General features: G+C 38.2%; 1 protein-coding gene across 2 annotated transcripts in view; it reads left to right on the top strand.

Annotated features, from left to right (window-relative positions):
• The window catches only part of ARMC1 (armadillo repeat containing 1), a 32,185-nt gene that overhangs the window by 3,311 nt on the left and 13,224 nt on the right, over positions 1–15,650 (top strand). For both annotated transcript variants that reach the window (XM_035011244.1, XM_035011243.1), the window contains exons 2-3: positions 2,593–2,813; positions 7,888–7,979. In XM_035011244.1, coding sequence (XP_034867135.1) covers positions 2,631–2,813; positions 7,888–7,979 — 275 coding nt within the window. In that variant the 5' untranslated portion in view covers positions 2,593–2,630. The remainder of the gene's footprint in view (positions 1–2,592; positions 2,814–7,887; positions 7,980–15,650) is intronic.

Genomic DNA, 15,650 nt, shown 5'->3' with positions numbered 1-15,650 from the left:
GCCACCCAGGCGCCCCGAAAATTGGAAGTTTTAAATGTTTTGGCTCTTATTCATCTCAAAGGAACAGGAAAGGCCATAACTTTTTCAGCATCATTCCCACTGAATAGTTACAAGGACTCCTTAGATAAGAATGGAGCTCTCCAGTTCCACGGCCAGAGGTGAATGCAGAAGGACCTCTTCAAGTGTATTTGGTTCTTAAATGTAGCTTGGCTCTTGGGCCTTTGAGCCAGTAATTGGTTCTTCAGGTACCAGTTTGGATAAGATTTGTGCTGGTGACAGCACATACAGCTCATGGGTAAGGTGGTTTGTAAACAGGGATATTGAGGATGCTGAAAATAGAGGCACCTAAGAGGCAACATTACCCCAAACCCGTTAGTCTTATCTGTGTGTGTTCAGTCTATTGCTTTTTTCTAAATCCTTTTTTAAATTGCCACAGTAACTATAATATTTTCATTTTTTGAAAATAACCTGCCAAATACTATCTCGCTAAAGCCGTTTTCTCTGAGTCCTTTATTTTGCATTTGCTTGCATACCTAAAAAATTTAACTACTTAATGTATTTTATCTTGAATAAGATTTCTTTTTGCCATGTGGTATGAATTAAACTTGCTTAGCAGTGGTTTTAAACTGCTTAGAAGTCATTCCAATACTATTCATTGAGTAATCTTACTATTTTTGATTTTTGGTTCCATGTAACTTAACACTTTATTGAGCATTTACAGTGTGCTAGGCACCACTCTGAGCCCTTTCCATGTATTGCCATTTTATTTAGAAAATACACCTTTGATAGCTGCTGTAATTAGCCCTATGTTAACAGATGAAGAAACTGAGACAAAGAGTAAGGGATTTGCCCAAAATTGTATTTACCAAGCAGTGGAGCCTTGGTCTGACTCACTGAGAGCCTGCTTTCTTATACTGAATGTATAAATAACTTTCCTGGGAGAAGTATCTCTCTGTTGCAGGCCCCGCCCCCCCTTTACTATTTATAGCTTTGTATATTTCAATACCTGGTAAGGGCATTTCTGCATTATTACCTTTCCCCCCCAAAATAGCCTTTAATAGTCTTTCTGGAGTTACAGAAAAATTTTGTTCCTGCCCTCCCTTCCCAAATTGGCACTAAACATACTCATGTATTCATGGAAAGTATTTACACCTTTATATTCTTACTAATAAGGAATATGCTGTGTAACTTGGTTAATGGAAGTTATTATTTTTAACTTTCTGCGCATATGAAGATTATTCCTTGATATTTTGTTTCTTTAGCTTTCGTATGTTTAGCATGTTATATTTTCTAAAATATCCAGGTTTGCTTTTATGGGGAAAAGGTATGCAAATTTACAAGGACTGTATGGGGGGGGACCTGAACCTGGGTGGCTCAGTCAGTTAAGCAGCCGACTCTTGATTTTGGCTCAGGTCATGATCTCAGGGTCCTGGGATCAAACCTCACATCTCACTCAGTCCTCAGGATGGAGTCTGCTGGAGATCTTCTCCCTCTCCCTCTGCCCCTACCCCCATGCATGCACTCTTTCCCCCTCTCTCACTCTCTATCTCTCTCGTTCTCTCTCAAATAAATGAATAAATTAAAAAAAAAAAGTATTGTATGGAAAAAAATAAAAAGACTACGGAAGGAAACAGGGTTGCTGGAGGGGAGAGGGGTTGGGGGATGGGGTAACTGGGTGATGGACATTAAGGGGGGCACGTGATGTAATGAGCACTAGGTATTGTATAAGACTGATGAATCACTGACCTCTACCTCTGAAACCAGTAATACATTATATGTTAATTGAATTTAAATAAAAATTAAAAATAAGACTACGGAAAGTGGACAGGCTGTTGATTAGGAGATAAGATTTTAGCACACTTTTATATTCACTAGCTTTTGTCACATGGGGCAAATTATTTAACTTCTCTGTGACTGTTTCCTTATCTGTCAAATGAATTACCTCAAACTGTGTTCCATTCTTCTGAATATGGCACACTCAGGTGTGTTTAGATTCAGTTCAGATTCACTGTGATCTGCCTAACTCCTGGGACCTGACACACAGGGTGAGATACCCTTCTTGGCTTTTTTTGTTGTTGTTCACAGCCTTTTTTGACTCCCTCTTTTTTCCTAGGGGATTTTATCTTTTGTAAACCTAGTATGCTGGATTTTATTCCTAGATGAATAAGAAAAGCTTTCAGCTAGCCACCTTTCCCTGAAACACTTGTATTAGGCTCCAGAAATGTTCTAGAGGAGAAAAGCACCAGCAGTGGTACAATTTAAGAAGTATAGTGAAGGTTATGAGCATGAACTGTAAAGATCTTGTTTATTGTGACTTTAGTGTTAAAATATATATTGCTAAAATGGAATTTATTGGAATATTGAAGATGACATATGTTCTTTAAATATTGTGCCCATAAATAACTTGATTTTTTTTTTTTTACTCAGCTTCTTATGTTCATTTTACTTAAACTGTGGAATTGCCAATTCTCAAATTTTTGTGTGATTTAGATTCATCTGTTTCTTTCTAAAGGTGTTGTAATCCTGATTATTTGACAAATGCCAGAATGTACCTCAGCAGCCTAGAACTAATTTTGCAAACCGTTTCTACAGAATTTAAGAAGATTTTGTTCATGTGTACGGCGTAGAAGATGAATTCTTCCTCCTCCACAATGAATGAAGAACCTGATGCTCTCTCAGTAGTTAACCAGCTACGGGATCTAGCAGCAGATCCATTAAATAGGAGAGCCATTGTCCAGGACCAGGGATGTCTGCCTGGCCTTATTTTGTTTATGGACCATCCCAACCCCCCTGTTGTCCACTCGGCTTTGCTTGTAAGTTACCTTTAGTAATTTTAGTCTCAGTGTTACACTTTTGCAATTCAGAAGAATTTGAAAAAGTGTTAGATGACATGGTAAAAAATTAAAAGTGACTATAGAGCAAATAGTAGTAAGTCTGCATTTCTATATGTGCAAACTTGTATATGTGTGTGTATAGTCCTTTGACACAAATGGTAGCATACTACATGCATGCAATGTTCTGCAACTTCCTTTTTTCACTTAAGGAATCTTGAGGATTGTATCATTTCAATATGGATAGACACAAAAAGATATGTATTGTTTTGTTTTTCTTTTATAATACTTTATTAAGGTCTGAATCACATACCATACAAGTCACCTATTTAAAGTGTATCGTTCATTGGTTTTTAGTGTATTCAGAGTTGCAGAGCCATCAGCACAATTTTAGAACATTTTCATCACCTCAGAAAGAAACTCTTCTACCTGTTGCTTCCCAGCCCCCCTAAGTAACCACTTTCTTTCTCTGTGTTAGTCTATTTGGGCAAAAAAAAAAAAATGCCTATATATTTTTTACATAAATAGAATCATGTAATATGTGGCTTTTGTGACTGGCATCTTTCACTGAGCATAATGTTTTCAAGATTCGTCTTTATTGTCACATGTCTAGTACTGCATTCCCTTTTATGGCCGAATAATACTCCATTGTAGGGAAATGCCACATTCTCTTTATCCACTTATCAGTAGATGGACATAGCATTTGTTTTAGTAGAAGATGGGAGGGAAAGATAAAAGGAGAGGAGAAGAGAAAAATGTACAGGATCATAGCTAATAAAGTAGGAGCTACCATGTAATGAGAAATGTGGGAACTAGAGAAACGTGAAAGAACAATGGAAAGCAATCAGGCAAATCCAGAATGTGATAATTTCTCTCGAGGACAAATAATCTGGTTCTGTGAATAGTAAATGACATTAAAAAGAAAGACAGTTGGGGTGGAGGAGAGGAATAGTGGTTAACTGTTAAAGATTAAAAGTGACTTAAGAGACTTATCAGCCAAGGGTAATGTGTGGACCTGGTTTGGATCCTAATTTGAACAAATCAACCAAAAAACGTATTTTTTTAGATAGTTTGAAATGAATATGGATCAGATAGTAGGTATTAAAGAGTCATTACTTTTGCAGGGTATAAATTTATTAAGTTAACTTTAAAAAAACTAATTTCTTAAGGATGTGACAGTTGAGGCCTTCTTAAGGATTTACTGGAGTACTTACAAATGAAATTATATGTTCTCCGATATTTGCTATAAAATACTCCAGTGTAGTGACCGACAGGGGAGATGGTTGATAAAATTGTTGGTGCCACATGATGAGTTCAGCAGGGTCACCACACATTTTCTCTACTTTTGTGTCCTCTAAAATTTTCATAACCAGAATGTGTAAAAGAAAGTTATTGTAATAGATATTTTAAACCATTGCCCTTTACTTAAAAACCCACGATGAATTCCCACTTAGTCTAATTTCACAAGTTTGTACAGAACAATAATATATGCATTTTCCTTTTCAAAAATCAAACTTCATAATACGGATTTTCTATTTTACCTTCGTAGATGAAATTTAACAGGCAAAACAGACATTGACAAGTGAACAGTAACAACAAATGGGAAAATTTGCATGGCCCCTAGTTTGGTCTTAATTGCAATAAGGATGAGAAGAGACAGTGTTGGTCTCTAGATAGGGACTTGGGGTTGAAGGAAGAACTTTTTTTTTTTTTTTTTTTTGGTGGACTAGACTTGGATCTATTTAAATTCAGAAGGCTAGGGGCAAAAAAAAAAAAGGCCAGGGGCTGTCAGAGAGTGGAAGAGGTTTGAGGAAGCTCTTATAGTTGTTAGGGAAAATGGGACAGGTTGTTGACTGAGGAGAATGATGAGATTGTTCAGCAGTGAAGGCCTGATTAGCTTGGTAACACTGAATTGAGAAGATACTTCCGGCTTATGAAACTCCTTTTTCACCTCCCTTCAGGCCACTGGTAGGCCCTGAGAGCCAAATAGTTGGATTTGTTCAGGGTTGATTCCTGGCCAGGTAAGTTGTACAGGAGGCTAGGCAAGGAAATGCAGGATCTTGGCAAGAGAGTAGGTGAAAATGATAGCCTGTAGATGCCAGGCTGAGCAGGAAGGGAAGTGAAGTCATGGAGGGACAGAGCTAAAGAGAAAGGAGGGGAATAAGTGGGTGCAAGTTCTCCCACTGAGGTTGAAGAGCAGGTGTGTTTTTATAATTTCGTTTTCTCTTCATTCTTGGCTTATAAGCTATACTCCTTTTTTTCATTTCATATGATTTCTAATGAGACTGCTGTAATTAACCTTTCTTCCTCTCTACATAATTAACTTTTTCTGGCTTTTTTGGTGACTATCACTTTTTCAGCAAATGATTATGATGTGCTTGGGATGGATGGTTTTCTTTGTGTCTTGTTTTTGCTCTTGGGATTTGTTGAGCTGCTTGGATCTGTGGTTTTATAGTTTTCATTAATTTGGGGAAATTGTCATCCACAATTTTTTCAGATTTTTTTAATGCCTCCTCACTCCTCCAGTATTCCAGTTTCATGTATGTTAGATATCTCATATTGTTCTACAGGTCATTGTGCTGCTCTTTTTTTTTTTCCCTTTAAGTCTTTTTTTTCCTCCTCTCTGAGCTTCATTTTGGATAGTTTCTCTTGCTACATTTTAAGCTCACTGATCTTTTTTTCTGTAATGTCTGATCTGTTCTTAACCCATCCAGTTTTGTTTTCATTTCAGATATTATGTTTTTGTCCTCTAGAAGTTACATTTGGGGCTTTTTAATATCTTCCATTTCTTTCCTCATCATGCTCATGTTTTCCTACTCATCCTTGAACATATGGAGCATATTTATAATAGCTGTTTTTAAAATGCCCTTATTTGGGCGCCTGGGTGGCTCAGTTGCTTAAGCGACTGCCTTCGGCTCAGGTCATGATCCTGGAGTCCCAGGATCGAGTCCCACATCGGGCTCCCTGCTCAGCGGGGGGTCTGCTTCTCCCTCTGACCCTCTTCCCTCTCGTGCTGTCTCTCATTCTCTCTCTCAAATAAATGGATAAAATCTTTAAAATAAAATAAAATGCCCTTATTTTCTAATTCCATCTCTGTCACATCTTGGTCTATTTCTATTGTTTCCACCCCCCCCCCCCCCCCCCCCGGTCAGATCCCGCCTCTCTTTTATTCTGCTCTGCAAATTCTAGCCACCTGGGGTGTTTTGTGACAATTCTCATGTGGACACCACCTGGGTGTCCAGCATTTCAGTTCAATTCAGTTCAATTTAGACCTACCCACCTGGAGTTAAGTGTCAAACTCCCCCAATGTAAGGCTCACTCCCACAAGACTGCCTGCACTTCAAAGGCCAGTTGCAAGTATCAGGTCACCCGAATTTCTGACGGAGCAGCTATAAATTGGGTGTTCCAATGGCCCCCTCCTCAGGTTTGATAATTTACTAGAATAGCTCCAGAACTCAGGAAGCTACTTGACTTATATTTATCAGTTTATTATAAAGGGTACGAATGAATAGGTATATAGGGCAAGGTCTGGAGGGGTCCTGAGTGCAGTACCATCTGTCCCTGTGGAGTTGAGGTGTGCCACGCTCCTGGCAGATGGATGTATTCACCAATTCAGAAACTGAATCTCCTTGTTCAGGAGTTTTTATAGAGCTTAATCTCCAGCGCCTCCCCACCTCCAGCCAGTGGGTGGGGCTTAAAGTTCCCACCCTCTAATCTCTTGGTCTTTCTAGTGACCAGCCCCATTCTGAGGCTATCTTGGAGCCTCCGCCCAACTCACTTCTTTCACATAAACCCAGGTGTGATCAGAAAGGCTGCCTTATGAATAACAAAAGAAACTGTTGTCAGTCAGAAAATTCCAAGGGCTTTAGGAGCTCTGCACCAGGAAATGGACAAAGACCAAATACTTCTTTTTATTATACTGCACCACCCTAACCTCCCCGCCTCTGATCTCTGCATCCCTAACTCAGCAAGACCACTGGGCTCCATTTGGGTTCCCTCTCCCTGTGCTAGTTTGAAAACTGCCTCCAAAGCAGTAAGATGGGGGCAGTTATAAGGCCGTCCTCATCATTTCTCTTCTCTCAGATGTTACAGTCCTATGCTGCCTCTTGTTCAGTGTGTTTAATACATGTTTTCCTGTTTGTTAGTTTTTTGTGGAGGGAGGGCAGTTCCCATGGCAGTTAATCTTTTATGGACTGAAGTGAAAATCAGGAGGAGTTGCAGAAAGGATATGAGATTATAGACAGAGGTCATTGAATTTGTGATTTGGTACCATTTTCAGTAATCACCAGGCACCTGGGAAATGTAGTGTAGGGGACCAGTAGCAAATGTGAACGTCAGCAGGCTGAGATGCAGAGTTTTGGATGGTGTAGTTCCCAGACCTATTCCCGAGAGTCAGGTGCCAAAGTCTTTGGTAAATGATGAGATTAGGAGGTCTGTGGAGCAGCTAAATGAAATCCCTAAAGAATCAGCACGTGAAAGAAATACTTGCAAAAATGTACTTTAAATTTTAAGAGAAAAGCACCCTACAAAAGTTAAACTGCACAATAGAAATTTGTGTGAGTTTATCTTTTGCTTTTCAGTAAAAAGATTTTTAAAGGTGAATTGTAAAACTAGAAAGAGTTCATTCTGTAAAGGCGGTTGTATGTTTTGCCTCTTTCAGCAGTTTCTTTTAATTAATATGTAAAAAGCATCTAGGGAAATGGGGGCTATTGGGACTACTCCCTGAAATTAATAAATAGAACGTGGTTCCTTGTATCTCCATCAAGATGAAGTGGTGAAAATAAAGCCAGAACAACCTAGTTTTGACCTTGCAGATAAGTTTGGAGCCATCATTTCAAAGAGCAGATTCAGCTGCTTCAGCTCAAAGGATCATCTCTCCCCTAGGGGACTGCTCTGATTATCACATCTAAAGAAGAGTTTCTAAACACTTCAAAACCAATTGATTCTAAAAACAAAACCTATTTTTCACTCTTTTTCCTCTTGCAGTACGTTAGTAATGGGTTTAGTTTTGAATAGTCTGGAGTTGTGAATTAACTTGTCACTGTTTTTACTGTAGGCTCTTCGGTACTTGGCAGAATGCCGTGCTAACAGAGAAAAGATGAAAGGAGAGCTGGGGATGATGTTAAGCTTGCAAAATGTTATACAGAAGTAAGTACAATAGAGGGTGTGTCCTAAGGCAGTAGAAAAATGGATCTTCCTGTTAAATGTATGCTGATTGTTAATATATCATTTTACTGAAATTTTTATTCTAATGTGAAGGCATACTTTTGTGGGTTATATGTCCAGAAATGTTCTGATGGTCAGTGTTCTGATTATTCTTAAACATTGATATTAATAGTACTTATGGAAATGCTCAAATTTTATTTAAAATATTGATAAATATGGTACTTATGAATTATATCTTTAAAAAGAGAAAATCCTGCCTTGTATGAAGTTATGTGAGGTATATGTAAATTGATTTGCTAGCAGAGCAACACAGGTTACTAATCACATTTGAAAGTATGCAGTATTGGGCGCCTGGGTGGCTCAGTCTGTTAAGTGTCTGCCTTTGGCTCAGGTCATGATCCCAGGGTCCTGGGCTGGAGCCCCGAGTTGGGCTCCCTGCTCAGCAGGGAGCCTCCTTCTCCCTCTGCTGCTTCCCCTGCTTGTGTTCTCTCTCTCTGTCAAATAAATAAAATCTTAAAAAAAAAAGTATGCAATATTATAGTACCTTACAAAGTTCTTTTGCTGTTTCATCCCTATTTTACTCAAAAGAACCTACATCAGTATCATGGCAGAAAGGGGCTTTTGATAAGATTTTCCTGAGCATTATTAAGACATTTCTCAGAGACTTAAGAGCCATTTAATTTGAATTTTAGCAAATTGGTGGGTTTTAATTGTACCTTTCATCTTACTAAGATTTTCATATCCATTGTCTCATTTTGTTACTTACAACTTTTTGAGGTAGATTTGACAGATAACAGTTTTATGGGTAAGGTAAAAGGAAAATACAGAGTCCAAGTTGTCTGTAATCCTTCATCTCTGTTGCCCCTGGGAATGCCTGGTTTTGTTCCTTTCTTAGTCTTTACTGATTTCCTGTTAGAAGGCTAGAAATTGAAGATGAAGTGTTTTGATATTTCCACCACAATCTCTAGACTTCAATGCAGATCTGTCATCTGTAAAAGGATAATGAAGAGGAGATTGAGTGAGGCAAGGAGTCTCGGATTACAGTGCAAATCTGATAGTCAACTCAGTGGGGAGCTCCAGAGCAAGGATTACCCTGAGAATGAGTTTTGCCTTGGTCAGAAATGGCCAGGCCCTGGTGTCCCCACCGTTCAGTCATTGGCTGGGGGCCAATGTAACCTTAATACTTGAAGGACAACTGGACTAGATCCATAACTCACTTTTTGTTTCCTTGAGATTCTTGAAAATTTTGTTGCCATTTTGCTCCATTTTCCCTTGGTTTTTATTTTGTTTTTGAGAAATCTGATGCCAATGTATTTCATAAAAGATAAGGACAGTAGTAGTAGTTAATATATCAGGAGCATTCTTCCATATAGCCATTTTCCTGTAGCATCATTCTTTTTTTTTTTTTTTTAAAGATTTTATTTATTAGAGAGAAAGAGAGGGAACACAAGCAGGGGGAGTGGGAGAGGGAGAAGCAGGCTTCCTGCTGAGTAGGGAGCCCGATGCGGGGCTCGATCCCAGGACCCTGGGATCATGACCCGAGCTGAATGCAGGCGCTTAACCAACTGAGCCACCCAGGCGCCCCCTGCAGCATCATTCTTAATGGCTACAGTCACATCCCACATCCTTTGTAGTTTTTTTTTTTTTTTCCCAGTGTCTTTTTGTAATTATTTGGAACAGAGGTTGGCAAATATTTTCCTTGAAAAGCCAGATGGTAAGTATTTTAGGCTTTGCCAGACATTCAGTCTCTGTTGCAATTACTCTTACGGGTCAAAACAGTCACAGTTAATATATAAATGAACAGGCTTTGGCTCAAGGATCATAGATTCCCTGCGTTGGATTTCAGTGCTACCTAAATAGAGCTGTTGACTTCTTTCTTAGAATCCTTTTTAAATTAGGGGGCGCCTGGGTGGCTCAGTCGTTAAGCGTCTGCCTTCGGCTCAGGTCATGATCCCAGGGTCCTGGGATCGAGCCCCGCATGGGGCTCCCTGCTCCGCGGGAAGCCTGCTTCTCCCTCTCCCATTCCACCTCTTGTATTCCCTCTCTTGCTGTGTCTCTCTCTCAAATAAATAAATAAAATCTTAAAAAAAAAAAAGAATCCTTTTTAAATTAGGATTGTTTTGGGGCACCTGGGTGGCTCAGTTGTTAAGCGTCTGCCTTCGGCTCAGGTCATGGTCCCGGGGTCCTGGGATCGAGCCCCACATCAGGCTCTCTGCTCGGCGGGAAGCCTGCTTCTCCCTCTCCCACTCACCCTGCTTGTGTTTCCTCTCTAGCTATCTCTCTCTCTGTCAAATAAATAAGTAAAATCTTTAAAAAAAAAAAAAATTAGGATTGTTTTTGCATTGAAAAATGAAGGATAATTTTCTGGGTTGCCTAAATGTCACCAGAACACTTTTTCTTAGCAAACAACATAGGAAAAAAAAAAAAAAACAGTTCCAAAAGGAAAAGTTAGGATGTTTTTCAAAAGACAGTAGCAAGTCTTTAACAGTAAAATAGTATATTCATTACTTTTGTATAGTGTTTGGAAATCTTAACTGGCCTTTATGAGCAATATAAAATGTTATTAGCAACATCTAGAATAAGAGTGAATTGGTGTTTATGACCAATAAGGAAATATATTCAGAATTAAAATTATTTTTGATATATAATAAAGATCAAGGTTCTTTTAGTTGTGTTTTATGAATAACGTTGTGAACCTTTTCAGTATAGACAACTAATTAGAAAAAGTGGTGAGGGATCAATATATACTTCATTATGGAATAGTAAATTACTGAGAGCAAAATTCCAATTACTTAGAGGAAAGAACTGTTCAAGGTAGTCTTTTTTTCTGATGTCAGATTTTAAAGACCGAACTAAATCCAGGGCATTATTAATCAGCTCTTTTAATTTTCACTTGCCTAAGATTAGGGCAATCAATACTTGTTTAATGATACAGTCTCTCTTACATTTATGGCCAAATATACCATAAAAGTCTAGAGTTTTTCTTTTTGAATGTTTTGAATGATAGTATTTGAACAGTAATTTTTTTTTATTTTTAAATTTTTTTTTAAAGATTTTATTTATTAGAGCACTAGAGGGGTGAGGGGCAGAGGAAGAAGCGGACTGCTCACTGAGCAGGGAATCTGATGCGGGGCTCGATCCCAGGACTCATGACCTGAGCCGAGTGAAGGCAGACACTTAACCAACTGAGCCACCCAGGCGCCCCAACAGTAATTTATTTTATTTTATTTTTATTTATTTATTTTTTTAAATATTTTATTTATTTGTTAGAAAGAGAGGGAACACAAGCAGGGCGGAGTGGGAGAGGGAGTAGCAGGCCTCCCACTGACCAGGGAGCCCAATGCGGGGCTCGATCCCAGGACTCTGGGACCATGACCTGAGCCGAAGGCAGACGCCTAACGACTGAGCCACCCAGGTGCCTAGTGATTTTTTTTTTTAAAGACTAAGATAGCTTCTAAATATGTAGATGCTCTTGGATTTTTCTTTTTGGTTTTAAAAGCATTTTTTAAAAATAAGGAAATAATTATTTATAATTGATTTATTGAACAGATAGTTCATAGTGCCCAGATCAAGAAATAACTTCATTTGTAATTCAATTTTCTTATATGCTTTTATAAATATAATTTAGCCTAAGACAAAATTTTACTTAGTTTTAAGAGGGATCTGCGTCTGTAAATAGATCCCTTAACTGTTTCATAGGAAGGGTAGCAATAAAATTAGTCTTTGAGGTACACCTGAAGACCATATTTAACTGTGAGAACATCACGTTGATTTGATTATGTTATCCTTTTAAAATCTTTCAGTTTTTAAGTAGGTAGAAATGGAATTTATTACAGTGTGAAAATGATGAAATTTTGGAATTGGGAAATAAGGAAGTTAAAAGTGGTGGTGGTTGGAGTATTTATTTCATAGAACCATTTTTCTAATCTGTCATCTGTAATTGCTTTGTTTATCTAAGCAGGCGTACCCTGTGTGACTCTCTAGGTAAAGTATAGTTTGTTGTAAATCCTTAACTTTCTTTTTTTGTGTTTTGTTTTTTGGGTTGCTTTGTTTTGTTTAGTTTTTTTGTTTTTTTGTAAATCCTTAATTTTCTAATTGAAAGTTAGTGCAAATAGCCCCTATAGCCGCACAGGCAATTGTAAATGCACATATATCACCTTTGCAAATTGTTTTTATGAATAAATGGAATTTTCTTCCCTCAGTTGCTGTTAATATGGAAACCACTAGTATAGGTTTATGAGAGAATTAAGCCCCAAAGTCCTAAGGAATCCTTTAGATGTAATAGATTATCTTCTCTCCTGTGAATCTGGAATGGCTCTAGCTCTGTGCTGTCCTTCGGAGAATTGAGAAGATAGTCACTTATCTAGTTTTCTTGTAGAGCTAATTTCTTCTGCAGGATCTCAATCAGAAAAGGTGTTAAAGGAATGGTTTGTCAGACATATGGGAGCAATTTTTAACTAAGAAAAGGAGGGTTAGCTTAAGGAAACTGACAGCAGAGGTAGTCTTCCCTTTTTTCCAAAACTTCTGCCCATATGGTAGTCATTAGCCACATGTGGCAGTTTAAGTTTAAATTAATTAAAATTTAAAAACCAATTTTTCACTTGTACCAGCCATATTCTAAGCGTTCAGTAGTCATGTGACTAGTTTACTACATTTCCATCATCTCTGAAAGTTATGTTGGGCAGTACTGTTCTAAAATTTCTTTGCCTAACTATATAAAAGGCTATTTTTATATTTTGGATTACTTTTATTTCGTGGATTATTTTCTTAACAAGTTCCAGTAGAAGAATTACAGAATCAAAGAGTATAGATATTTTTGTGTCTTATCACTGTTAATTTTTTTCAAATAGTACCAATTATATTTTTACCAGCAGTTGCCACTTTATTGATTTTTTTCAAACATTGGGTGGATGGCTACATTGCTGTTCTCCTATTCTACCCCCTCCAATTCTAGATCAGTTTAAAAAATGTTAAACCATTTGTGTTCTTTGAGGTTGGTATAAGATAGATGGCATGGGTAGGTACATAAATTCACTGAAATTGATGTGGAAAATTTTTATATTTGCATTTTTCGTGAAATATTCTTGAATTTTACAGCAGATTCTCAAAGGCGTTAGTTAGTGGTTTAGAACTACTGTTATAGTTCTGATTCTGCAGAACAGGAAGATAATCATTTAATGTTATAGTGTTTCAATATTTTTTGTCACTAGTTCATCAGGAAACAGTTTTTGAAATAATATATGCATTTTAAAATTTTTTATAGGAAGGTCATTAGTTGAGTCTTCTATTATGTGTTGTGATGATTGTTTTTTTTTAATTTGATGCAAACTCTTGGAAACGGTATTGATGCTGGAAAGGGGTAGCAAAGACATTGTTTTTTTCCTCCTAAATTCATGAGTATCTCTACTGTCCTCATACTCTTTACAACTTGTGGTTGGCTAGTATTTAAAATATCTCAGAACTGCAGTGACCTTTTCAGTACCTTAAAACAGCTACCAGAAAAGTGCTGAGACATCTCCCCCCTCAAAATAGTCTTTTTGATAGCTTCTTGGAATACACGGCCAAAATCGTTGAACGTGATTGATCTCTGGGGTCAACAGTAGCCCAGAAAAGCAGTGGATATAGTAAATTGAGTGCCTGGAAAATTGCCAGATTAGTACCCCTGGACCTGAAGCTCTGTATAGCTAGTTTTATAGCTTGAATATCGGAAATTGAAGTGTTCCTGCTCATTCAGTAAACAAATGGATCGTAAAAAGTTTAGTGAGGCCCTGTGGAGAGAAATACATCCCCATTCTTGAAGAGAAAAAAATAGAAAATTAAGATCAGTAGTATAAGCACAAGTATAGTATTTTATTAGTTTTTAAAAGATTTTATTTATTTATTTTAGGGAGTGCGAGGGGGGAAGGAGAGAGAATCTTGGGCAGACTCCACGTTGTGTGCGGAGCCGAACATGGGGTTCGATATCATGACCCTGAGATCGTGACCTGAGCCGAAACCAAGAGTGGGACGCTTAACTGACTGAGCCACCAAAGTGCCCCAGCATAGTACTGTAAATGTAGAGGGAGGAATGGATTATTGGAGTGAGGAAGCTTCACAAAGGTGGTAGTTGAGGTTGAGCCTTCAAGGGAGGAGTAAGAGTTTAAAAGCAAATGGTCTAGGTAAAGCTCTTTTGGTTGAGGAAAAGGCATCTATAGAAGGTATTCATAAAAAGACAAAATGAGCTGATGTTGGTAGAGCTGAATGGGGATAGACTTAAAGGCCTCGAATGTATGTTATAAGGTTTGGACTTAATTGAGCTTATCTATAAGTGAAATGAGGGTTATTTTTAACACTTATGTGTATTTACTGTTTATTCAGTTTAACTATAAAAAGCATTAGATCTGTGCTGTCCATTATGGTAGACACTTGTCACATGTGGCGATTTACATTTAATTCAAAGTAAATAAAATCATTTTTTAAGTTGTGGTTGCTCAGTAGCCATATATGGTGAGTGGACAGTGCAGCTATAGAACGTTTGTATCAATGCAGAAAGTCTTTTTGGACAGAAGGGCACTAAATGTTTATGTGAGGAGCTATAGTAGGATTTAGAGAAGTTCAAGAATGAAAACTTTTGTTTTAGTTGTGGCTTCATAACACATACATGCTTTGTAAAAGATACGTAAAAAATGTAAATTTAAGAAGCAGTTTGAATTTATTAAGAAATCTCCTTATTGAGATAATATGAATGATCCTCTCCTAATTCGTTTTCTCCTTTTGGATTTTTATGTGTTATACCTTCTTCAAGGTCAGGGTACTTTCAAGTTATTTTAGTATGAATTCAGGGACAGGTTGTATCCTAATCTTTTTAGTTGATTGCCTGTTTAAGTAATGATTTTGATTAAATATGCTGTTCTATTATAGTGATAAGTTTTGAATCTCAGTGAACCATGGATTTAAAATGAAATTAGAAGACCTTGGGGCATCTGGGCAGTTCAGTTGGTTAAGCTTCAGAATCTTGGTTTCGGCTCAGATTGTGGGATTGAGCCCTATGTTGGGCTCAGCACTCAGCCAGGAATCCGCTGGAGATTCTTTCCCCTTCCTTCTCCCTTCCCTCTATCCTCCCTTCCCCCCCAACCCCACGCACATGTGCACACACTCTCTCTATATATAATAAAATCTTTAAGAAAATAATGAAAATGAGGGGCGCCTGGGTGGCTCAGTTGTTAGGCGTCTGCCTTTGGCTCAGGTCATGATCCCGGGGTCCTGGGATCGAGCCCCGCATCGGGCTCCCTCCTCAGTGGGAAGCCTGCTTCTCCCTCTGCCTCTCCCTCTGCCTCTCCCCCTGCTTGTGTTCCCTCTTTCGCTGTCTCTCTCTCTTTTTTTTTTTTTTTAAGATTTTATTTATTTATTTGAGAGAGAGAGAGACAGAGAGAGAGAGCATGAAAGGGGGGAGGGTCGGAGGGAGAAGCAGACTCCCTGCCGAGCAGGGAGCCCGATGCGGGACTCGATCCAGGGACTCCAGGATCATGACCTGAGCCGAAGGCAGTCGCTTAACCAACTGAGCCACCCAGGCGCCCTCGCTGTCTCTCTCTTGTCAAATAAATAAATAAAATCTTTAAAAAAAAGAAAAATGAAATGAAATTAGAAGACCTTATGATCAACTAGGTGCTTTTG

Source organism: Mirounga leonina, unplaced genomic scaffold, assembly GCF_011800145.1.
Source record: "Mirounga leonina isolate KUSES-001 unplaced genomic scaffold, KU_Mleo_1.0 Mir_165, whole genome shotgun sequence".
Taxonomy (NCBI): Eukaryota; Metazoa; Chordata; class Mammalia; order Carnivora; family Phocidae; genus Mirounga; species Mirounga leonina.
The sequence above is the reverse complement of the archived record's forward strand: the minus strand, read 5'-3'. Positions and strand labels throughout refer to the sequence as shown.